The 27,034-nt window shown below is 39.2% G+C and overlaps 1 protein-coding gene across 1 annotated transcript; it reads right to left on the bottom strand.

The window, feature by feature from the left end:
* Positions 1 to 11,867: 11,867 nt before the first annotated feature.
* On the bottom strand, positions 11,868 to 12,347 carry LOC124803186 (putative nuclease HARBI1). Its single transcript, XM_047264368.1, has one exon. It carries the CDS (start codon positions 12,345 to 12,347, stop codon positions 11,868 to 11,870), a length of 480 nt encoding a protein of 159 aa, XP_047120324.1.
* Positions 12,348 to 27,034: the final 14,687 nt, after the last annotated feature.

Here is a 27,034-nt window from a genome sequence, read left to right as displayed (position 1 = left end):
TGAATGATGGATACTATATCATTCTGACATGAATCTCTACTTTTTTCTACCAGCTGATGCTTCAGAAATAGGAATAGGATGCTGCCTATTCCAACAAAACAAGTAAATGGTGAAACAGTGGTACAAACAAGCAGTGTAGCGAACTGTGTGTTAAATAATTTTGAACTGGCTTATCTGACAAACAAACTAGAGACATTAGCAGCGGTCTAACCATTATTTAGCAGAAAAACTATTAGAAGAGAATCATGTACAGCTCATGTCCCACAATTTCGTTTAAGTTAATGTCTTGTATTACCAGAAAATTTGAATAGTGAGAAGTAGCATGTGTGCATTCCCCATGAAGCAATCAAAAAACTGTTTTGTTGCATGCATCTTATGTTGGGTCATTTTGGCATATTAAACTTTGCAAACAAAATCAATGTGTATTGGTTATTCTCCAGTATGTGACAATGAATTTAACAGATAGTCAAGGGCTGCTTGATTTCTCAGAAAACAAAAACCTCAAACTTCTGCCACAAGGAAATATTGCATTATATTGTTCCAAATAAGCCAATTTAACTTGCCCTATAGATATCTAAGGATCTCACACATGAGTTATGACTGCAATCCACTATGTGGTAGCATTTTATGACGAGTTTAGAAAGTATGGATTCAAAATATGATGAGTATGACACATAAAAGCTGGTTATTTTGTGAGAGGGGGCAAGCCTGAAGCGCTACTCTCTCACAATGGCACAACATTTATGAGTGACAGGTTTTTCTCGAACAATGGGATACGGCAACTTCTGATCTCAAAATACCACCTTGAAAAGAATCCTGATCACAATATTTAGATGAACTGTCTCTGATTATGCAGCCACATATAGTGCAAGGCTGCATATAGATTAAGTGGTTAGAATACATGAGACCCATAGAGAGAATAGTGAATGATTTGCCAAACACAACAACTGGTTACACACACCATGTGTTTGACAATTCAGGAGATAACGATTGATGTATATCCAATTCAAAACTAGTGTGAGTTAGAAAGTCTCACATAGGTGACATAAGGCAAACATTGCTAAACTTATCCATGAGAGTGAACTAAAGGAAATCCTATTCTGATAAGTCAATCAAATATATGACTATAATATCAGTGACTTAGTCCTGATTCATAATCATAACTCTTCTCTAATCACCAAGAAAATAAGGATGCAGGAATTTCTATGGTTTGGACAATTTGAGATCATACATATTGAATGTCCAGGACTGTATTTACTCAGCTTTCTTAGTTCACAGAAAATAAGGGGTTTGTATCGACACAAGGATATGAAACTGTATAATAAATAAAAAATTACGTAAGACACCAGTCATATCTTCCATTGTAAATAAATGTTCTGATATGAATTAATATGGTTTGTTGTTTAGAATAAGTTTACTTTTCATGATTATGTCTACAAGTAAGGTGCTGTTTTTTACATGAAAGAGTAAGAATGTTAGCAGTTATGGAATCCATGTATTGTTTAGTTGGTCAATGTATTGTGTAAGTGACTTGTACTGTAGAATTAGAATACAGGTGCGGAAAAAGATAAGTTATATTCCATGTTGCTGATATGCTTGCAGTGCTCATCAACTGCAGTTATCTCCTACTATCCAACGGTTCGCTATCTTGTCATGATGGGACATGACTGTGCAGTGTCTTTCTTCTCATAATTTCCAGGATAAACACACTGCACAGTTTGCCAGTGAAGGATAGCTTTAACAGCACAAAAGCCATGATTGTCTGAGTTGGACATGTAAACATGTACCAAAATAGTTAAAGTGAGTCTTTCTATTGACAAATGATGATGACTCACTGGAAGTACACGATTGGTGATGAACTTGCAAAACTGCTCAAATGTGATGTAATGAATCACTTGGCAAATAACTTTTATCCTCATTTCCATCAGTCGCAGGGAGTTAAATTTCAAGAGCGGGTGTCTAGAAATACTGAGTGTTCTTGCTGTTTTGATGACATGGTCACACTGTGTTTACCCCAGCAGCTGTCAAAGTTAAGCACAAAGCCTATTATTCTAACTGGGGTGGTATTGGTCATTGTGTTTATTTTTCCATTTTCTATTATTTGATCGAGTTGTGTTACTCATAGTCATGGTTATTTTGCAACTCACAGCATGTACTTCCGTGTGTTAGTGGTGTCTGTTGCTCTTGCAATTGTCAGTGTGTGATTTGTGACCATTTTATTTGGTGCAATGGCTCTCGTCTTCACTCAAATAGGTGGTATCGATTACAGACAGATATTTGTCCATGTTGTGATCAGAAATGCTCTGGTATTAATGGGTAGTTTTCCCTTTAACATTTTTAATGCATCAGTTTGTGCATCTCCTATTCCTAAAATTTCTTCTTGTTCAAATATTTCTTAAAGTAAGCGTGCACAGTACCTTGCTTCTTTCAATACAAGGCAGTATTAGGCACTTCCTTATGCAAGGTGGGCCACCTACCATTTTTTTCATGGGTGATGGAATGTTCTACAGCAATTCTTCTACTTTTGGTCCTCTGTGTACAGGATCATGAGAACAGAAAAATTTATTTTCATTAGTAAAACGCTGAAGACATGAAATTATAATCTTTTTTTATCTTTTACTTTTATTTTGCTCTGAGCAAAAGAAGTATGCACTCTTCATACACTTCTGTATAAAATAATTCCAAGTCTTTATGCCACATAGTTTAACGTTAATTTGCCGCATGTAATGGTTGATAGCAAAAAACGGTGAAGCTTGTAGAAATAGTGTCAGTTTCTTACCACCGCTGGATGTGAACTAACATCCTCTGATATCGTCTCTATCTTTGTAAAGAGGGGGACAAATGAATATGCAGAGACAAAGTGAATATTTTCTCTATATATTGAAGATGCCAACATCTCTACAGAATTATGTTTGGATGTGAATCTTGCTCAGTTACCTTGCTTTGTTGGAAGCACAAAATAAAACTAAGGTATTACAACTGATAGGGAATATTGAATGTATAAAAAGAACAACAGCATAATTGTCAAAGGTTTGTTTGACCCATGGGAGAATATGACTGATATTCTGAAAAACTTGAACTGGCAAAAGCTTGAAGATAGATGGTTTAACTTAGAGATAGACTATCCTGCAAAAACCAGCTCACAATAGGCCAATGCACAATGGCCATCACAGCACCATCATGTCATGGTACCATCACATCAGGGTGTATTAAAACTGTCCATCACATCAGTTCACATCAAGTCAATTCAAGTCATGTGGTCTCAACTCACATAGCTGTCCTCAACTGTTTTTACATGTGAAGCGCACATACACAATGCAGTAGCTTATACACATGGATGCTAGAGTCCATGTTTGTACAAAAACTGCATTTATTGGCCTCAGATGATTCGCAGCATTCAGGGATAGCATGTATATTAGAGGGGGAAAACCGAAGTGTCAAACAATGCAAAAAAATAGTGTAGGTCCAAAAAATGATGTCATTGTATGGTGCGTAATAGCAATTTCACACACTCTACAAGAAGCTTGAGGAAGAGGAACCTGCATTTTATAAATATTTTAGAATGTCAATGCACCAATTTTTCATTTGTTACATCAAAGTGCACCCAGAATTACTAAAAGGAACACAGAGCTACAACAGTGTTACAACCTGCCATCACATCTCGTGAAAACTGGTTTGTTTAAGGTTTAGTTGCCAGCACAGTCAATAGTATAACAGTCACATCTCCTTCAGTACCTTGGAGTTATAAATGTTATTTACGTGCTGCATTTGGCTTCTAATAGTTCAAGAGCCTTATTTGTACTGGGGTTAGCTTGTGAAACCACATAAATATTGACCATGATATGGAAACTATTTCATACACAATCCTGATAGCTGCTTAACAATAAAGAAGCCTGCCACAAACACATATTTAAGCAAATGATTCCAGTACATTACTTGATATATACTTCACAGAAAAGCATTTTTCCACTGTTACTGAGTCCACAAATTACAAATGCTTGCCAACATATAAACTCTCTCCACTAATCAAACTGATTGTACCCACAATACTTTTTTCACTTCACGTTGCAGTTCTATTGCAGTCCATTTCATTGTAAAACATTACGTTTTGACAGCTTTGTGGAGTACGTGAAAATCCGAGCTCACAAACAGAAGATAAAAATGTAGAAAGAGATTTTAGGCTTTAGGTTTTTCAACCAACAAAACATCAACATATTTAAAGTAATGTTAAGAAAAGAACAGTGGACAGACACTCTTCAAGCTTGGGGAACATATGAAAAATACACATTATTTCAATATAGCATTTCCAAAAACCAAGAGAAAAAGAAAAATTCTCTGAACCAAGCAATGGATAACAAAGGAAATAATAGAACTGAGGGTTGCCTTAGGAGTAACAATACACAGGGAAACTATTGAACCCACAAAGAGTACCAGAAGAAGTACTGACAGTTGATAAGAGAAGAAAAAGCCAAAACAATTAATGAGATTATTTGAAAATCAACAAACAAAGTGAAAACACCCTGGGATATAATTAACTGTGAGAGAGGCAACAAAAGAACACACAGAAAACAAATGAAATAGAAAGTGTGTAACAAAATCATCACAGATAAAATATAAATGCTGAATAATAACTACATAGATACAGCAGAAAACCTGAAGCAAGAATGTAATAACCAAGGATGTCACCAGACCACAGTGACAGATAAGCCAAGCCACTCAATGTTCCTGAAACCAGTATCAGAAGAAGTGACATAGGTTATGAAAAAAGCTAAAAGAAAAAAGTCTTCTGGACGTTTCTTTATTTCATTGATTGAAATCTTCCGACACAGAAAATTGTTTGTTTAAACATGTGCTCATGGCAGGCTTATTTATTGTTAAGTAGCTCTCTGGATTGTGTGTGAAACAGTTTTGCAAGCATTATTGGTCAATACTTATGTGGTTTCACTAGCCAGCTCCAGTAGAAATAAGGCACTTGAACTATTAGAAGCTAAGCACAAGATGCAAAGAAAACCTGTAAGTCTTGAATGGAAAGATGTTGAGGGAGATATGACTATTGCACAAGAATTTGCACTGGATTAGCAACTAAGCTTAACTTCAAACAAACCAATTTTTCATGGGATGTGATGGCAGCTCGTAACACTATTTTATTTTTAGTAATTCTGGATGCAGTTTGACGTAACAAATGGAAAAGCTGCTGGTTAGAATTTTTTAAAATACAAAAGGTAGATTCCTCTTCCTTGAGCTCCTTGCATAATGTGTGAAATTCCCCTTCTGTACCATGTAATGACATTTTTCGGACCCACACTTTCTTTTGTTTTGTTTTGCACTTCTGTCTTCCTTCTGTAATACACACCCTATCCCTGCAAGCTGCAAACCATTTGAGTCCAATAAATGTCATTTTCGTAGAAATGTGCACTGCATCATCCACTTATATGTGCTGCCGCGTGTGTAGATGCACTTAGAGCGTAAAAATAGTTGAAAATCATCTTGCGAAGATCGCAATTCCCGCGAGAAAATCAGCTGAGGACAGCCATGCGAGTTGAGGTAACGTGACTTGAATTGACTTGTAGTGCCATGTCGCGACGGAGAATCACTCTGCTTACATATTGCTCCCAAAACCGGATTCCTTAAACCGCTTTCCCAATACCGCTACTGGATGGTCATGTTGTGGGAATGTCCGCCCCCGGTAGCTGAGTGGTCAGCGCGACAGACTGTCAATCCAAAGGGCCCGGGTTCGATTCCTGGCTGGGTCGGAGATTTTCTCTGCTCAGGGACTGGGTGTTGTGTTGTCCTAATCATCATCATTTCATCCTCATCGACGCGCAAGTCGCCGAAGTGGCGTCAAATCGAAAGACTTGCACCAGACGAACGGTCTACCCGACGGGAGGCCCTCGTCACACGACATTTCATTTCATGTTGTGGGAATGGCCAGAAGAATATCTGTGAATGCACAGTGTAGCACAGACTTACTCTGTGGCCTACAGCACCGGACAATCTGACTCCCCCTTTGGTTTTTATTACTATTCTTTATACGGAGTTAGATTTTTGCTCACGGTGTTTGAGCTTAAAAATAAAAAGTTATTGCCTAACTGCTTTGTTGAATCTCTTTAGCAGACAGATATAAGCTGTAGTTGGTAAAGTTGTGACCCCATACACTGAAATCCGTTGTAGACGAACAGATGCACCACCGTCCGTTATCGTCTACTGCAGAGGCGGCGCGACCGCGCAACACAGAGAGTACTACGGATCGGCGCGACACTTTGTTGAAGCACCTCGAAGATATACGACGAGATTTTGAAAACCAGGGAAACGCTGCGATGAAGTTTTGTATTGCATCAAGGAACGGTCGTTCAGTGGATAACAGCAGCAAGATGAAAATATGCCTACCCCAGTTCATTCCTGATAAACCTGAATTATGGCCTACAATGCTCCATCTGACGTTCTAGCACCACGGCATTGTAAATGAAGATACCAAATTTACGATCGCCGTTAGTGAGCTCGACAATAAAACAGCAACGATCAACGCAGATATAATACTCCGCCCGCCACGCAGAAGTATACGCATTTTAAACAGTTACTTCCTGAATGGCTACGTCGGCTGGTATCCAACAGGCACTACATGGTGAAAAGAGAGGAGATAAGTCGCCTTCGGAATTTTGGCGGCACCTGCGAAGCTTAGTCAACGACACCAACTTGCCAGACACGACACTGTAACATGTATGGCGCGCACTGTTGCCAGAGGCAGAATAGCTGTGGCGCTTTCCGACGCCATAGAGTAAATATCTCTGGAATGAGCATTCACATGCGCAGAACAGATTTTGTGTTGTATGAATAAAAACGAGAACATTCTCCAGAGTTGATACTCAGAGCAAAAGAACATTCTCAAAGAAAGTTCTCAGTTTCGTATGAATAAAAACTTGGAAGCATAATCTCTGACCCTGGAGTACTTCCTCTCTACCTCCCCTCCTTACTGAGTAAGTTCTCAGCAAAGAGATTAAAATCCAACATCTTTGGTTCTCAGTTTGTTTCGTTTGCGACTTTGCATGTGTTTTGTGTTAGCGAAAGTTTTCTGAAGTTATTTCTGTGCCGAAGTGGAAGACTCAGAATTAGCGTTTGTTAACATTATTAAAGATTACCCCGCAATTATCAGCAAATCACAAACTCCGGCCGCAAGAAGAGAGAAAGCGGATTGTCTTAAAGAAGTACAACACCGTTATATGGTTAATTTCGGGAAAGAAATAACGGACGTGCAGATAATGAAGAAACTGCACAATATGAAATCCCGTATCAAGGCGAAAACGGATGTGAATAAGACGGGAAACATCAAGATTTCCCTGAAAAATTGGGAGCAGATATTTTTAAAGTTTTTGGACGGAGATGATTGCAACCCAACTATCCACAGAGTTCCTGGTAAGTCCCATACTTTTCGATTTTTTAATACGCACTTAATGCTTTGAAATTGTGATTCAGACAAATACGTATTTTTAACATGTGAAAATGAAACAATGTTCGGTAAATTTCGTCTACTATATCATCACTTTTCAGTAAAAGTATCACAGTGTACTATGCATGAAATTGGACGAACCTCTCCCACATTTCTGGGTAAACCTGTTTGATATATTTACTAACTAGAAACTGAATCCTGACACACTACTATTACTTTTTTTTTTAATTTTCATTAGGAGCTTGTGCAGTAGGTGGTGGTTCCACCTCTGTCATCACATCACCAACGAAATTGGAGGTAGCTGACACAGACTGCATGTATGAACAAGAGTCAATTTTGCAGCTACCACTAATTGTTCCAGCCGACCATATGGATCTCGTGGGCCCCGAAGTCGTCGTACCTTCACAATCGCCTGCTTCGGGGCATGAGAGCGTGCTTAAACGTCGGCGATTAAGCATTGAAACGGATGAGACACGTAATTTGTCTACTCCAGAGCTGCAAAGGCTGGTGCTATTGTATCAATTGGACATACTCAAACGAAAGCAGCAGAAATTGATGTGCGAAGAAGACAAACAATAAAACAAAAAGTGTTTAGTGTCTTATTTACATAACGAATTTTATTAATAAAAACATCTTTTTAAAGTGAATGTTCATTTTCATTCCTCATTTACCAAATTCCATATCCTCTTACAAAAATTATTCAGTACAAATGTCTTTTCAATGAAACAATAACAGTAATATAATCCAATCTGAAATGTTAAAAAAAGTGTATGCACTTATATTGTTGTGTCTGGTCAGTATCTTCACCACATCCTTGAAACGATTTCTGGTAAAGTAAAGCAAAAAGAGTAACTTGTTTTACTGTAGCATCTGGCAAATACCTTCACCACTAATTTTTGGTACAGTAAAGCAGAAAGAGTGAGTTGTTTCTATTTTAAATGCTGCAGTTAAGACAGTTGTGCTCTTATTTACTGTAGCACCTGGCAAATATCTTTAGCACATCCTTGAAACAATTTATGGTAAAGTAAAGCAAAGAGAGTAACTGGTTTGTATTTTACTTGCTGCAGGTTAGACAGTTGTGCACTTATTTACTATAGCATCTGGCAAATACCTTCACCACTAATTTTTGGTACAGTAAAGCAAAAACGGTAACTTGTTTGTATTTTAAATGCTGCAGGTTAGACAGTTGTGCACTTTATTTACTGTAGCACCTGGCAAATATCTTCACCACATCCTTGAAACAGTTTCTGGTAAAGTAAAGCAAAAAGAGTAACTTGTTTGTATTTTAAATGCTGCAGGTCAGACAGTTGTGCACTTATTGACTGTAGCACCTGGGAAATATCTTCACCACATCCTTGAAACAATTTCTGGTAAAGTAAAGCAAAAAGAGTATGGGTGAAGTGGGGTAAGTGTAACCATGGGGTTAATGTAACCATGTCTTATGGTGCCTTAAAGAAGCTGTATTTTTACCTCTTTGTTATATTTAACCATAAGTTGTCAAATCTGACATAAATTGGTAATTAATTTTTGGACTTGAATGGACGTCTACATTTTCACTCTGCGAGAGAGTGACATACTCAAAATTTGGTGGTCTGTCATTTTTGCAGTTTTAAAGATAACTGCACAATTTTTTGGTTACAAACTAACTTTTGCATGATAATTTCAAATATGAGATTCATTTTTCTCTACTGATAAAGCTCTTGTTATGCCAGGCATGGTTACACTTATCCCAACTTTTTCCCATGTGGGGCAAGTGTAACCAATCGGCTGGGGCATGTGTAACCGGGTGAGGGGGGGGGGGGGGGGGGGGGGGGGGTTTACACTTGCCCCAAACAAACTTACCGGAACCTATTTATTTATTTAAGCTGTAACCTTGTTTTTGCCATCACACTAGATCAACTAAACTGGCCTTCCTGTACATACGGATACCAGAATACCTGATGTGCTGGATTTGTAGGTCTACTGAGTTTGTGTGAGATATATTTTATTTTTTATTTACGTCTACTATATTTTTAAACCACGTTTCCTTTTATAAAATATGACACAGAGCTGTAAAAAATGTCGCCATTTCAATTAAAGTACAGTATGTGAATCATTGTTTGACAATGTTGAGCCTGATAATTCGTCCTGCAGCCAATGGATGTAGCAGTGTTTAAGAGTGTGAAATCCACTTGGGACCAAAAATTAACTCGTCACCAGACACGTCATCAAGGGGTAAAAATTAGCAAACGTGACTTTTCCAACCTCCTCACTGCAGTATGGAATGAAACACCACCTGAATTGTTGAAAAGTGGTTTTCAAAAAGCAGGAATATTCCCTTACAGTAAAGAAGTAATTGATAAAACGATAATGCAGCCATGGACTGTGTGGAAGCTACGTCCCTAACAGAAAGTAGCTCAGACTTTTGGGAAGTTTCCAGCCGAACAACCTCCAGAATTTTATAGGCCTACATCTACTGAGCCCTGCAGTTCCCCCAGTATCAGAGTTCTTTCTCAACCATTCCCAAGCTAACCAATGTTTCATTATGTTCTGGAACTTCTGATTTGTCATTTGAAAGCTTATTATTGGAAACAGTCTGACAGTGTAGTCCCACTGGTAAAACAAAGAAGAAAAGGATTGCACCAGGAGCTGAAGTTATCACTTTTCAAGATGCCATCTATAAAGAAAAAAATTTTAAAGGAAACAAGAATAATAAGGAGAAAGCAAAACAAAAAAGCATTACTGGCATAAAAAAGGGCTTGGTAATGAAAAGTAAATCTTCCACACAAAGTGCTGTTACTTTATCCGAAATGGCATCTCAGAATGTTATAGAAAAAAAATCTCTGATTGCTCATGTGGGTAACAAGGAAAAAAGACCGGAAGTTGAATCAACAAGTGAAGAATGTGAAACTGAAGGAGGCCTACCTTTAACAAGTAGTGATGAAGAAAATGGGACCATAATAACAATGGACGATCTCAGGAAAGAAATGATAAACTGTGAAGAAGAAGAGGCAAACTTTTTTGAAGCCAAAGATAAAATTACAGTTGGAAACTACGTTCTGGTAGCTTTTGCAACAAAATGTAAGAAAGTTTATTTTACTGGCAAAGTTACGAAAATTAGTGATTTAGGAGATCCGGAAGTGATTTTCCTCAGATGCAAAAATAAGACAAAGCATGGCACCACATCCTACTGGCCTGCTAGAAGAGATGAGACGGAAGTTCCATCCTCTGATGTCATTTCAGTGCTGCCTGAGCCTACTTTGGGTCACAAGGGAGACCTGACATTTGGTGTTACGTTTGATTCATACAACGTTCAGTGACTAAATAATAGTTAGGGCCTAAGTGTGAATATAATAAGTTTAATTAGGGCAGTTTAGCGTTAAACACAAATTGCCTACAACTTTAGTTCAATTTTCATGAAAAATAATAGAAAGTGAACTTATAAAGTGAATTTCTCTTGAGGCTACATATTTTATTATTTTTGTTAAATTGCCTAGTAAAGAAAAAAATTACCTTTGTAGAATTTAAACTAATAAATTACTGGCCTAAAACAAAAATAAATCATCTATGATGCATTCTGTTTCAGTGTTTTATCGTTTAGGCTAACACTTATTTTTTAGTTTAGCTAACATTTTCTGTGTATTTCATAATATATAAAGAGGCGTGTGCAAAAAGTTCATATCTTGAGTAAAATTTAAGATATTTTAATAAAAAACCTTCAAATTCAGTAAAAATTGGGTAATCAGGTCACTTATCCCAAGTCTCTTTTACAATGCTCTGTATGGGTACAACAATGCGGGGTTACACTTGCCCCAAACCATGGGGCAAGTGTAATCTCACAACACAAAATTTTGAAAACAATTACTTGACCATATTATTATTTTTTTTTCAAAAACAAAATGTGTATTGCTTAAAAGTCAGTAAGTCAAACTTTAAGCATGAGAAATTTCAAAATCATATCTTCAATAACAAGTTGGCAATTTGGTGTCAAAGTTGAACTATGCCAAAACCTGGTTACACTTACCCCACTTCACCCTAACTTGTTTGTAATTTAAATGCTGCAGGTTAGACAGTTGTGCACTTATTCACTGTAGCACGTGGCAAATACCTTCTCCACATCCTTGGAACAATTTTGGTAAAGTAAAATAAAAACTTGTGCCATCAATCTGCTGAAGTTACAGTACAGAAATTACAATAAGGTTCCAGCAGTTCATGTTAACCTGTTGTGTCCAAAGCTATTTACAGTAGTATCTCTGTTCCAAATAGTTACATGTTAAACAATTTTTGTTGAAAGTAAAATCGATGATAGAGAATGAAAAAAAACAAAACTAAACAGCATTTTATTACGTAACATCAGAGCACTGTGCTTTATTTTCATGAGGGAATAATTACAAAAAATATCAAATTGGGTTTAATTATTCAATGTTTGGGAGACACCCATACATTACAGTTGTCGTATTACATTTACAATTTCCCGTCTCCTATTTGTTCCATGTACGTTTGCTGCTTCCTCTTCTCCCAGTACTGGAAGATTGTTGTCGTCATCACTAGGTGCCTCAAAATCCTCATCCCCTACATGTTTTGCTACGCTGTGCAGAACAAAACAGGCTACTATCACACTGGGGATTTTTGTTTGGGCAAGCCTTATTTTATTTTGCAGAATTGGGAAACGCCTTTTCACCTGTCCAAAGCACCGTTCGATTATCACCCTTTCCTTAGAGTGAAGTCTGTTGTACGCCCTCTCATCAGGTGTTTCTGGATTTTGAAATGGTGTCATTAACCACGATGCAATGAAATATCCTTCGTCTCCTAAAATTAGGGCGTTGCACTGGTTCTCACGCAGTATACGATAGACATCGGAGTTTCTCCATATCCTAGCGTCATGTACAGACCCTGGCCAGGAAGCATCAACACTCGTAAACATTTCACTGTTGTCACACGTCGCCTACACGTTTATAGATGGAAAGCCCTTTCGATTGACGTATTCGTCTCCATATGAAGAAGGTTTCATTATAGGTATGTGAGTGCAGTCTAGGGACCCTACCGCACATGGAAACTTGTATCTCGATTGCCATTTAACTTTCGCTGTTTCTAGTTCGTTAATATTTCTCGGAAATCTGATCCACAACGGTGCTTTCCTGTTGACCTGTTGCAGAGCATACGAAAATGTTAGTGATACTGTAGTCTGGTGTACTCCCAAATCTTCTCCTACACCTATCTGAAAACCTGGATCCGCTAAATAGCGCAAAAATATTTTCATTTTGCATTCATTGGAAAGGACGCCTCCTCTTCTTTCGTGTTTTTCTGGAAGAAAGTGATTCGCCAGCCAATTAATGTTTTAACTGTTAAATCTATACAAACTTCTACAGTTCCTTTCTTCTGTGCTCCTGCGTACTACATATATCTTTTTTTGCCTTTCAAGAAACATAAACTCCGCCATTTTCGCTAAAAACACACGGTAACGCTTGATCACAACACAACACAACACAACTCACTCAGCTCGAAGTATGCTATGGAGCTCACTCACAAAAATTGAGAATGTTCTCCGCTTGTGAGAAACTTCTTTGGCTTTATTCGTACGAAATCGGAGAATATACTTTGCTTTGAGCAACTTCCCCCACCCTTCAACCCACACTGAGAACATACACGGGTGAAGTATATTCTCAGACTCGCTTTATTCATGCCAACCAGAGAACTTTCTCCGAACTTCTGAGTATAAAGTATATTCTCTGTTTTATTCATACGACCGTTTGTGTTGTCAACATACATTGCCGGCCAGATCACGTGTTCTCGGGACGTCGTGTGTTTGTCCGTATAGCGCCCTGTATATTTAGAATGTCACTACATCCCTAGTACCGACGGATTCTTTTCATACGTGTCGTGGATTATTTATATATGTTGCGCAGACATTTTATCGGTATCAATTTGATACCGGGAATAAACTAGCTACGTAACTTTTAAGGGCAAGTGATATTGCATTCTGCTTCTTTGCTATAGCTGTCACAGTTCAGATGGACTCGATTTTTGGTCGTTTTCGGTATGATACGGCACTTTATAGTATTAAAGAGCCTGACGTACCCCTTTTTGCAGTGATAGTCTTGCAAAACGACTTGACAGTACGCTAGTACTTTTGCAAGTGTCCGAAAAACACCGAATTTGCCACACATTATCGATTATATCCCTGCTAATTCGTCCTTTTTCTCTGCTATTTCTGCGTATTTCTTTTCTCGTTTTTGCGACCTTAAGCATAATTTTTCTTACTGGTGACACTTTGAAGTATTTATTTAACGCATTTTACCTACTTGCTCCCAGTTTATTAAATAAATAGTAGACTGAGTAATCTATGTACATAATCGAAAAGTCACTGATAAATGCATGGAGGATAGTATTTGCTGAAACAACTAACCATTCCCCTTCCTATTCCACTAGCAAATTTACGAGAGGAAGCGATTGTTTGTAAGCTTTTGTACGAGCCGTAATATTTATTATATAGTCATAAAATCGTAGAAAAATTGGTCTACAGAATCAAGCCTTAATTATAATGCGTTCGAAATTTTTAACATGTACAGTGTCTCTTATTAATATGATAACTATAATTAGAGCTACATGGTATGTACCCATAAAAAGTTACTATCCCTCCTTTCATATATATATATATATATATATATATATATATATATATATATATTTTTTTGCATCCGTAGCAACAACAGCAATTCACCATCGCTATTACACTATCAACAAACGGTGAAACACAACAAAAGCTCTTGATATTACAAACTTCAAACGCTGCGGAAAGCACACACGCACAGCGAAGTCCCGAAAACACGTGACAATCCTGGTTTAATGTTGACAACATGTGCTGAACGCAATGCTCACTCCAGAGATATTTACTCTATGTCCGACGCACGCGATATTTCATCGTTGCTCCTAGTAGCCAATAAGGTCTATGCCTCGTTAGATGCAGGGTATACGTCGTCTGTGACGTTCTAACGCAGCAGTACAGACCTTCAGGAAGCTGCAGCGATACAACGACGCCAACGACCGGACGTTACTCAACAATTGGCCGAGCTACGAAATCACAGCGACAGACATCGACGTTGCTCGGAGGCAAGGAAGATACATACAAGAAGAGCAAGGAAGAAGGCAATTTCTGCTCGTACCAATATCGCTTCGGTAACAAGGCGGAACGGTGCACTCACTCAAATGGCGACAGCAGCCAGCGATAAGCCCCGTCGGTCGCGAGTTCGAGCACCACCGCCTACCACTGCTAGGTGAGAGGGTTGACGGGCTACTACTGGTGAGTAACCTTTCTTCTATACCCTCGCTGTCCCATCGACTTTTTGTCACAGACGTTAAATCCGGCCGCGCTTATCTAATTGACTCAGATTCGGACGCCAGTGCATTGCCTGTTAGAAGTTGTGATATGAAGCTTCCCCCATCTCAATTAAAGCTCATAGTGGCAAACCTGACTTCAATTATGACTTATGGGAAACGACATAGATGTAGACATCGGTTTCCAAGAACGTTTACTACGGGCTTTCGTGATTGCTGATGTGTCAGACTCAATATTGGGTGCGGATTTTTCGTTTCATTATGCAGTTGAAGTGCATTAAAGGCACCCTAGGCCAAGGTTCTCTGCCTACGTCCGATAACAGACAGGGGGTGACGCCCCATGTAGCAAACCGCGAATCCGTGCCGTATGTGAAGACTGTTAAGCACAACAAGGTCCATCACACTACAAATACACCAGGTCAACCAGTGTCTCAGCACCCGCGACGGTTAGCTCCTGATCGTTCCGCCACAGCAAAGGCAGCATTCAAAGCACTATTGCGCTCGGGTGCCGTCTGTAGATCCAACAGCCAATGAACATCCCCATTTCATCCAGTAAAGAAGAGAGACAGGATCTGGAGACCAGGTGGAGACCACCGGGCACTCAGTGCCCATACCATTCCCGATCGTTAGACGATACCACATATTAGGATCTTGTGCACTCGCTGGCAGGCGCGGTCATTTTAGATCATTGATTGCCGGAAAGCATATCACCAGATACCAGTTGCACCTGCCAATATGCCAAAGACGGCTATTAAGACACTAATGGACCTATTCGAATACCTCCATATATCACCTACTACACCAGTTCGTTGGAGCAGTTAATTTCTGTAGAAAACATCTGCCTAATGTGGCGACCATCCAGGCACCTTTGATGCCAGCACTAGGTGTCAAGGGCGAAGTTGGCAAACGACCTTTGAAGTGGACACCAGAGATGCTGATGGCATTCGATAAGATCAAGGCGTGTCTGTGTCACGCAATCGTGATGGCAAATTCAGTTCCTCAGGAGCGACTGGCAGGTGTTTTGGGTATCAGCCAGCAAGCCACTGGCGCAGCTCTACAGCAGCATGTCAAAGGCCACTGGCAGCCCCTGGATTTCCCATAAGGCCATGTCATTAGAAGTTAACTGGAGTACTTACGATATGGAACTGCTGGCAATTTACGAAGCTATTGGCCACATCCGGCCATAAGTGGAGGCCAAATAATTCACACATTTCACAGACCACAAGCCTTCTGTAAGAACAAGGATGGCTGCTCACCGCAACAATTTTGACAACTTGAATTCATCATCCAATTTAAGGCAGACCTGCAGCATATAAAAGGAGCTGAGAACATCGTGGCGGATTTCCTGCTTCGGTTGGAGTCGACCTCTCATGCTACTGACTACAAGGAGTTAGCTGCTGCACAAGAGACAAACCAACAACTCGCTGAATTCCATTGCGATATTACATCTGATGGTGAAAGTTTCCGAGTTTTGTGCAATGCATCACAAGGAAAACAGATACCTTTTGTACCTGAGATATTGCAACGGAAATTATTTGACAGCATCCATGGGCTGGCTCACCTGGGAATAAACGCCTGCGTCGAACTGATGATGGACAGATTCGTGTGGCCCAATATAAATAAGGGCTGTCATAGTTGGGTAAAAAATTGCTTAGACTGTCAGACTGCCAAGGTTCGACGACACGTGCACAAAGCGGTACGAGACTTCCCACTTATGATGCAATGTTTCACACATGTGCACCTGGACATCGTGGAGCCTCTGTTTCCATCGGAAGGATACCGTTACCTCCTCACTGCAGTGGACTGCTTCACCAGATGGGCGGAGACGATTCCATTATCGGACATTTCCGCGAAAACGGTGGCATCAGTATTTCTTTCGTCATGGATCGCACGTTTCGTCTGCCATTTACATGTTATCACAGACCAGGGACGTCAATTCGAATCGATGTTGTTCTCAGAACTGGCCAACTTCCGTAGTTTCCACCATCATCATACCACAGTGTACCACCCGACAAGCACTAGAATGGTGGAATGCTGGCATAGGACGTTAAAGCCGCCTTAATGTGCCACACGCAATCTTGAACGTCAGCTTTGCCACTGGTTTTGTAGGGCCTTCATACATCATTAAAAGCGTATTTAAAAGCATTCACTGCAAAATTGGTTTATGGTGAACTCTTATGACTGCTCGCAGAATTCTATGCTGATCAAACCGGGGCACAACAGACCGAATTGCGGTATGTACTCCAAACGGTAGACGAGCATATGGCCACACTTCGCCCATCCACTGTCTAGAGATGTGGGGTGGTAACTAAGTTCGTCCACAAAGATCTACAGTCATGTACACATGTGATGCTATGAAAAGGTCAGTTCTAGTGTCAGATTCCACCCATCAGCTTTGAGAAATAGCATAATTTCTTGTTATTTTGTTTAATTGTCAGTGTCAATGAAATTCACCAATAGCTGCGTAACTTAAGATGTTATTTTATTGTATGCCACCTTCAGGCCCATGCATAAAAAAAGAATATATATGTAGTGTACAAACCAAGCTTACAGAAAATGATGGGTAATCATTGCAGCGTTTAAAACTTAAAAATGAAAGTAGTGGTGTTAAACCAAAACGCTGTGTACATCCAGTAGAATAGACTAAAACCTGTGTACAAATTTGTTAGTCATAAAGCTATTTAACACCACAGATTTACAAGAGAACATGCAAAAACATTAACAAGATCAGAACTAAACAGTACACAATCAGGAGCTCAGTTGAAAAAGAGAGTGAGAGAGAGAGAGAGAGAGAGAGAGAGATTGTACAATTTTACAACAAATCGAAATAAAAATATATGATTTGGTTTCACTTAGGTTGGCATTACCACAGTGAAACAAACCAACAAGGATCCAAATCCTGCTTAACCAAGGGGAGTCCTCCAATTTCTCAGCCAACAATGTCATACTATTTCTCTGAGAGTGTAAGGCAACTTGCTAACGACTTATACGTAGATGACGAATCCATCTACATAATAAGACATAGCAAGTTGTGTAGTAATATAGAAGTTGGGTATGGAAGAAGATGAAATGTAAACGAGTGTGGAAAGACCACCATATCATCATAGCTGTAGCCCACAAAGTGAGTAACATCATCAAACTGTATGAACACCAAAACATGTCTCTAGTAAGATCATCATAACATTCTCCCTGAGCTGTATGGGGAAGTAAGGACAATGCTGACACTCTGATAAACTATCCAGGTCCGAATAATACTCATAGGATGCATTCAAGACATTCTGCATTCCCACAAGTGAACTGGTGAATGTGTCAATTTGGCTATAGAAATGCAACTGGCTGAAAGGTGGTAGCTGATAATGATAACACCAATTCCCACCATAAGGAAGCAGTAAAACACTGCATTGTCCTAAGTATGAAAGTAGTGTATATAAGATAACAAGTAACTGAAAACATGGTCACTAATGAAAACATTGTGCCTACCAACATAGTAGACTGCTATAAGGCAGGATGCAAAGAGTTCCAGAAAAAACCAAGATCTATAAGCTCACATAAAGGTGACATATCGTATGCCTCATCAAAACAAATCAGTGTGTTACAGTAAGGTTGAAAAAGAACATTCATCCTAAGTTTCTTAGACAACAGAATTATAGGTGAAGAAGACTGTATACTGTGGTATGCAGGGCATACGTCGTCTGTGACGTTCGAACGTAGCAGCACAGACCTTCAGGAAGCTGCAGCGATACAACGACGTCAACGACCGGACGTTACTCAACAACTGGCCGAGCTACAAAATAACAGCGACAGGATTGCGGCGACAGATATCGACGTTGCTCGGAGGCAAGGAAGATACATACAAGATGAGCAAGGAGGAAGGCAACGTGTCTAAGGAGCATATCCGCTGGTACCAACGTCGCTTCGGTAACAAGGCGGAACGGTGCACATCACCCTCCACTCACTCAAATGACGACAGCAGCCAGCGATAGACCCCGTCAGTCCCGAGTTCGAGCACCACCGCCTACCACTGCTAGGTGACAGCAATGACAGGCTACTACTGGTGAGTAACCGATCTTCTTTACCCTCTCTGTCCCATCGTCTTTTTGTCACAGGCGTTAAATCCGGCCGCGCTTATCTAATCGACTTAGATTCTGACGTCAGGGCATTGCCTGTTAGAAGTTTTGATATAAAGCTTCCCCCATCTCAAAGTTCACGCCACACATAGCAAACCGCGAATCTGTGCCGTATGTGAAGACTGTTAAGCACAACAAGGTCCATCACATTAAGACTACACCAGGTCAACCAAATGTCGCAGCACCCACGACGGTTAGCTCCTGATCGTTCCGCCACAGCATTCAAAGCACTATTGCGCTCGGGTGTCGTCTGTAGATCCAACAGCCAATGGTCATCCCCATTTCATCCAGTAAAGAAGAAAGACAGGATCTGGAGACCATGTGGAGACTACTGGGCACTCAGTACCCATACCATTCCCGATCGTTACATGATACCACATATTAGGGATCTTGCATACTCGCTGGCAGGTGCGGTCATTTTAGTGTCATTGATTACCAGAAAGCATATCACCAAATACCAGTCGCACCTGCCTATATACCAAAGACGGCTGTTAAGACACTAATGGGCTTATTCGAGTACCTCCATATATCACCAACTACAGCAGTTCATTGGAGCAGTTAATTTCTGTAGAAAACATCTGCCTAATGTGGCATCTTTGATGTGAGCACTAGGTGCAAAGGGCGAAGTTGGCAAACGACCTTTGACGTGGACACCAGAGATGCTGATGGCATTCGATAAGATCAAGGCGTGTCTGTGTCACGCAATCGTGTTGGTAAACTCGGTTCCTCAGGAGCGACTGGTAGTTGTTGTGGGTACCAGCCAGCAAGCCACTGGCGCAGCTCTACAGCAGCATGTCAAAGGCCACTGGCAGCCCCTGGGATTCTTTTCCCCCAAGGCCATGTCATCACAAGTTAACTAGAGTACTTACGATATGAAATTTCTGGGAATTTACGAAGCTAAGCGACACTTCCGGCCATAAGTGAAGGCCAAACCATTCACGCTTTTTACAGACCACAAGCTTTCTGTAAGAACAAGGATGGCTGCTCACCGCAACAATTTTGACAACTTGAATTCATCATCCAATTTAAGGCAGACCTGCAGCGTATAAAAGGAGCTGAGAACATCGTGGCGGATTTTCTGCTTCGGTTGGAGTCGACCTCTCATACTACTGACTACAAGGAGTTAGCTGCTGCACAAGAGACAAACCAACAACTCGCTGAATTCCATTGATAATACATCTGATGGTGAAAGTTTCCAAGTTTTGTGCAAAGCATCATGGGGAAAACCGAGACCTTTTGTACCTGAGATATTGCAACGGAAATTATTTGACAGCATCCATGGGCTGGCTCACCTGGGAATAAACGCCTGCGTCGAACTGATGATGGACAGACTCGTGTGGCCCAATATAAATAAGGGCTGTCGTAGTTGGGTAAAAACTTGCTTAAACTGTCAGAGGTCCAAGGTTCGATGACACGTGCACGAAGCGGTACACGACTTCCCACTTACGATACAATGTTCCACACATGTGCACCTGGACATCGTGGAGCTTCTGTTTCCATCGGAAGGATACCGTTACCTCCTCACTGCAGTGGACTGCCTCAGCAGATGGGCGGAGGCGACTCCATTATCGGACACTTCCGCGAAAACGGTGGCATGGGTATTTCTTTCGTCATGGATCGCACGTTTCGTCTGCCATTTACATGTTATCACAGACCAGGGACGTCAATTCGAATCGACGTTGTTCTCAGAACTGGCCAACTTCCGTAGTTTCCACCATCATCATACCACAGTGTACCACCCGACAAGCACTAGAATGGTGGAATGCTGGCATAGGATGTTAAAAGCCACCTTAATGTGCCACACTCAATCTTGACCATCAGCTTTACCACTGGTTTGGTTGGGCCTTCATACATCATTAAAAGCGTATTTAGAAGCATCCACTGCAGAATTGGTTTATGGTGAACTCTTATGACTGCTCGCTGAATTCTTTGTTGATCAAACTGGGACACGACAGGCCGAATTGACGTATGTACTCCAAATGGTAGACGAGCATATGGCCACACTTCGCCCATCCACTGTCTAGAGATGTGGGGTGGTAACTAAGTTTGTGCACAAAGATCTACAGTCATGTACACATGTGATGCTATGAAAAGGTCAATTCTAGTGTCAGATTCCACCCATGAGCTTTGAGAAATGCCATAATTTCTTATGTTATTTTGTTTAGTTGTCAGAAACATAATGATCAGACATGTAAAGGCTTAAATTAATGTAGAGGTACATAAATATTGCAGAACAAAACTAACACCTATCTTCCACATAAAAAAAAACAAAGTAACAAGATGAAATTTACTAAAAAAAGTACCAGAAATGACTTATGACTAGACACTGATGGGCCAAATTCATCAGCTAAATTAAAAAGACAATGGTTCATCATCTATAGATAGGTCGTTAGGGTATTGTCTTACACTCCAAGGGAAATAATATGACATTGTTGGCTGAGAACTTGGAGGACTCCCCTTGGTTATGTAGGATCTGAGATCCTTGTTGGTTTGTTTCACTGTGCTAATGCCGAGCTGTTAAGTGATACAAAGGAAACCAAATCTTATCTTTTTCTTTCGATTTGATGTATAACCTAGGTCCACAAAATATTTGTGAATATTCTTAGCATGGCCTTTGCATGCTCTTTTTCTCTTGATATGTCGACTGCCATTGGGTTTTGCATCAGGTTGTTTCTTGATGCTGTGACAACTAATTATATTACCAGTTGTGATAGTACCCAGGCTGTAAATCTACGTACTATTGTACTTCATAAATTACTGTGTGACATTTAACTCTAAATGAAGATCGCTCCTCATATATACTAGGAGTTTCCCCATGTGTAAGAATTTTATAGGATTTTGTAAATACATATATATTCAATGGATATCCTGATTGTATGCTGTCTGGTTCTGATCGTTTTAATTTTTTGCATGTTCTCTTGTAAATCTGAGCTGTGAAATGGTTTATGACTAACAAATATATAAACATGTTTCAGTCTATTATGCTGTATGTACACAGAGTTTGGTTTAACGCCATTACTTTCATTTTCAAGCTTTAAGCACTACTCTGGTTACCCATTACTTTCTGTAAGCTTGCATTGTACACCCAGATGTACATTATGTATATACTCTTTTTTATGCAGGGGCCTGAAGATGACATAATGAAATGCTGAAACTGGTAGCCTTCAAAATAAAATAAAATTACATCTTAAATTATAGTGCTGTTGGTGAATTTCATTGACATTGACTAATACCTAACAAGCCAACGGACCAACAGATTATTTTTTTTATGTTGCAAACTGTAGCTGTGAATGTTAATGTTTTCTCTGGATTTATTCGTTATGTGACTATATTAAAAATTTGATGTACAACTTTTTGTTTTCTTACCATAATTTGTTTTCAGTATCTTTGGTTGTTGAAACTATTCAAGATTTGTAAGATCACAATTTCACACACAATTGCTTCTGCATTACGGATGAGGTGCCTCAGTGAAAACAGGTCAACTGAAGGATGGGATACAACCCATCAGCTTCAATCAATGATGTCATAGTTTACTCATAGATATTAATTTTCGAGCCATAGATAATAAATCGGTTATCTTCTGTGGCAAAGCGTCATCATTGTAAAACGAAATAAATGAAAGTGCTTATAAAAGACAGGGCTAGATATTGTGTACGATTTTTGTCACTTGTATTAAATTATTTGTTCATTCCAATACATTCAATACTTATTTTCGTTCTTAGTGAGTTTGAGATATTTTGGAAGAATTGTTTTTCATTCTTTACAGCTTTTACTTTTTGATTTTTGTTTGTAGGTATGGATTTGTACATTCCTATGAATATGCAAGACTTGAAGCAGGATTTGTCAACTGCAGTTCAGAATACAAATTTTATGGTTGTCTCTATTTTTCGCCTTCGCTAGCACTATTATCACTATGGTATTTTTCACTTGATACTAGTACTTTTGGAGGTGTATCCTATTCCTCAGTTGACATATATAGGTCAACTGAAGTTTGGGATACGAATTTTACGTGTGTTGGTATTTTCAACTTCGTTAGTACTAGTGTCAGCTGAAGAATAGGATGCTGGTAGTAGCAGAGGCCAAAAAATCAAGACCTGTAAAATTTATATCTAATGCTTCAGTTGACTTTTGTAGGTCAACTGAAGAATAGGATAACAGTGCTAGCGAAGGCGAAAAAGTCGACATACGTTAAATTTGTACCCTGTACCATGAAAATATGTATCTCGTACTTCAGATGACCTATAAAGATCAGATGAAGTTCAGGACATAACTCATATATGTCAACTGAGGCACCTCATGCTAATGTTACTTCTGTCCCTTTTGGCTTTCTTTTTTGCACTAGTGTTGTGGCGTAGTAAGACAGCTATGCCACTCGGAAGTAGCCGAAAGGCACGCGTTACGCTCACGCAGATTGGCGTGAGGTCTGAAACGGGATACATAATGAATGCTATAAAGAAAAGTACGTAGCTACTGGAATACTTAACTTTAATCCATCATTGTGGTACATCGTTCTTGATGAGACATGCTTCATACGATAACTATCAATTGCTATGGCGCCTTGCTAGGTCATAGCCATTGACTTAGCTGAAGGCTATTCTAGCTATCTGCTCTGCAAATGAGCGAGGCTTCGTCAGTGTGCATCGCTAGCTACGTCGTCCGTACAACTGGGGCGAGTGCTAGTGCGTCTCTCGAGACCTGCCGTGTGGTGGCGCTCGGTCTGCGATCACTGACAGTGGTGACACGCGGGTCCGACATGTACTAATGGACCGCGGCCGATTTAAAGCTACCACCTAGCAAGTGTGGTGTCTGGCGGTGACACCACAACTAGTATACCATTCTTCAGTTGAGCTATATAGGTTAACTGAAGAATAGGACACTAGGTCTCAAAGAAGAGATACAATTAACACTGTGTTCGAAATATGATTGTACCTGATATATGTGATGTAGCTATAAAAGATCTCGGACTATGAGACCATCTCTGTCAAATAACAACAGTAAAATCAGGCATCAAATCATTCCCTAAACTACAAGCATACAAACGACATGTCAGAAATCAAAATAAAAGATTTTTCAAAAGAACTAGAAAAACAAAGCTGGGATGAAGTGTATAAGGAAACCAATGTGAATATGAAATTCCCTAAATTCTCCACATTGTTTAAATTGAATTTTGAAAAGGCATTTCCAAAAGTATGCATGTCTGTATCAACATCTCACAAAAGCAGATGGATAACAGCAGATATTAAGAAGTCCTCCCAAACACTGTAACACCTCAGTTCCATGAAAAAGATTCGCAGTGATCCAGAATTCTTAAATTTTTATCATACATACAAAAAGATCTATAGGAAGGTGCTGATTGCTGCAAAAAAGTCATTTAATGACAAAATAATATGTAATGCAGAGAATAAAAGCAAAGCAGTGAGGGATGTTATAAAAAAGTAAACGGGGAGAGGCAAACAAATGCAGAATAACGTACTGCTAAGGGACAAGGATAAGATAATAAATGATCCACAACACTTAGCAAACTATGTAAACGAGCATTTTTCAAGTATTGCAGAGAAGTTACAGCAACAATTCCCCTAAACAAATATAACACCTTTAAATGATGTTGCACTAAATACAATGATGTTACCTCCAACCACAGAGAATGAAGTCAATAAAACTGTTCAAAAAATAAAAAGTCAGTAGGCTTAGATGAAGTACCAATGTGTGTACTGATACAATGCATAAGGATTATACATGGCCCCTTAACAAATATAACAAATGAATCCTTCACATCAGGGACATTTCCAGAGCAGTTAAAACAGGCAAGTGTTGTACCTTTGCTTAAGAAAGGTAATGCAGAAGACACAGAAAATTACCAGCCCATTTCCCATTTCACCATACTCAAAAATGATAGAAGCAATTACGAAAGACAGATTAATGAATTACCTGAATAAATACAATCTCTTAAGAAAATCACAGTTTGGTTTCCGAAGTGGGAAAACTACAGAGTCAGCCACAGTAGAATTCACTAAAGCTGTACTTGATACTCTTGATAAAGCTGAGTGTGTCACAGGCATATTTTTGGATCGTTCTAAGGTGTCTGATAAAGCCGACCACAAGATTCTGTTAATAAATTATAAAATTATAAGCATTAGGAATAAGAGGGGTAGCTAATGACTGGTTTTGGTTATACCTAACAGATAGGGTACAAAGAGCAGAGATAATACATACTTCAAATAGATCTAAACATTTAGTAAAACACTTAGCAGAACCAAACTACATTAATATAGGAGTTCCACAAGGCAGAATATTAGGACCAATACTGTTCCTGATATACATCAATGACTTCCCCAGTACGGTTACTCATGGTGAGAAAATTCTCTTCACTGATGACAGCAATATTATAGTCACTCAGATAACAGGAGAACTCCTTGCCCAGAAGGCAAATGAAACTCTCAAGAAAGTTTATGATTGGTCAATAAGCAATAAAGTGGCATTGAACATTAAGAAAACTAATGCCATCAATTTCAGTTTGAAGAGGAAAAATGACGCTGTTAAATTAAATGTAGATGGCACCTCTATAGACTGTGTAACAAACGCAAAATTTCTAGGAATGAATATTGATTCTTAGTTGAAGTGATGTGAACACACAAGGGTACTTGCAAACAGAATGTCATCAGTATGTTATGCGCTTAGAATCCTATCATCAGTGTGTAACATGCAGTGTCTTTTAATTACATATTATTCATATGTACACTCAACTCTTAGCTATGGTATTGTTTTTGGGGAAAAAACGCACAAAATATGAACACAATTTTCAAACTCCAGAAAATAGCAATATGAATAATAACCAAAAATACTAGTTGCGGTCATTGTAAAGATCTGTTCAAAACATTGGGGATTTTAGCTGCTCCATGTGAATACATTTACCAGTCAGTTGCACACACCAAAAATAACATTGGTAATTACTGCACAAACAGCTCTGTCCATTACCATGCTACAAGAGATACACTCAACTTACATTTACCAAGAAAAAATAATCATAAAACTCAAAACAACATTTCGTACCAAGGAATAAAACTGTACAATAAATTACCAAAAGAGATTAAAGAAATTGCAAAAATACATTTATTTAAAAAGGCATCTAAAAAGTACCTGTTATGCAATACATTTTATACAATGACGGATTATTTAGCTAAAACAGAGTAGGGGTCTGATAAAAAAGTTATACAAATAAATAATAATAATAACGATTATAAAATATCCAATATTCCACATAACACCTTCACTTTATGTTTTCTTCATTCTTTTTCTTTTTTTCCATTCTAGAAATACTTATCCGTGTGTGTGTGTGTGTGTGTGTGTGTGTGTGTGTGTGTGTGTGTGTGTAGTGAGTGAAGCGTTATGAAACAATGTGTGTATAGTGTGTGCAGTGACTGATAGTGAGATATGAGTGAACAGTGTGGCATTACATTATTTAATAAGTTATTTGTAAAAAAAAGTGTTGTATAGCAGGAGTAAGTCTAGTGATTGTCTCGAACTGGAAGTCTGTAAATATATGTGTATACAAATAAGCTTACTTTAAATTGATCTAAATTTGTAAATACTTTGACATGTCCTATATCATTGTGAAAAGATCCAAGGATGAATAAAGCTACTACTACTACTACTACTACTACTACTACTATGTCCATCACCTGTTTGCTCTGTCCTGCATTCTTTTGTTTCTCAACATTCGTCTTTGCTGTTAAATCTGAGCACTACATCACCTGTGGTAACAGCTGACGTCATTGATCAAATCCGATGGTTGTATCCCATTCTTCAGCAATCGTGCGAAAATTTTCCTTGATAGAATTCTTAATTGGAGGGCAGCGTGGAGGGTAAAAATCGTAGAGGGAGACCAAGAGATCAATACACTAAGCAGATTCAGAAGGATGTAGGTTGCAGTAGGTACTGGGAGATGAAGAAGCTTGCACAGGATAGAGTAGCATGGAGAGCTGCATCAGACCAGTCTCAGGACTGAAGACCACAACAACAACAATCTACTACCACACTTTTACAGTCACTGGGTGTTACCAGTGAATTTTGCTAGTGGAAATTACATGGTGCTGACAAAGATTCCTGCTTCAAGAACATCTGATAAATACATGTGGAGATGTAGAGGAAG

This window comes from Schistocerca piceifrons, chromosome 6 (assembly GCF_021461385.2).
Source record: "Schistocerca piceifrons isolate TAMUIC-IGC-003096 chromosome 6, iqSchPice1.1, whole genome shotgun sequence".
NCBI classification, from domain to species: Eukaryota; Metazoa; Arthropoda; class Insecta; order Orthoptera; family Acrididae; genus Schistocerca; species Schistocerca piceifrons.
This window is presented reverse-complemented; position numbering and strand designations above follow the sequence as displayed.

Excerpts from the sequence above, each read along its gene's own strand:
- LOC124803186 (XM_047264368.1), bottom strand. The coding sequence starts at position 12,347 with ATGTTTACGAGTGTTGATGCTTCCTGGCCAGGGTCTGTACATGACGCT.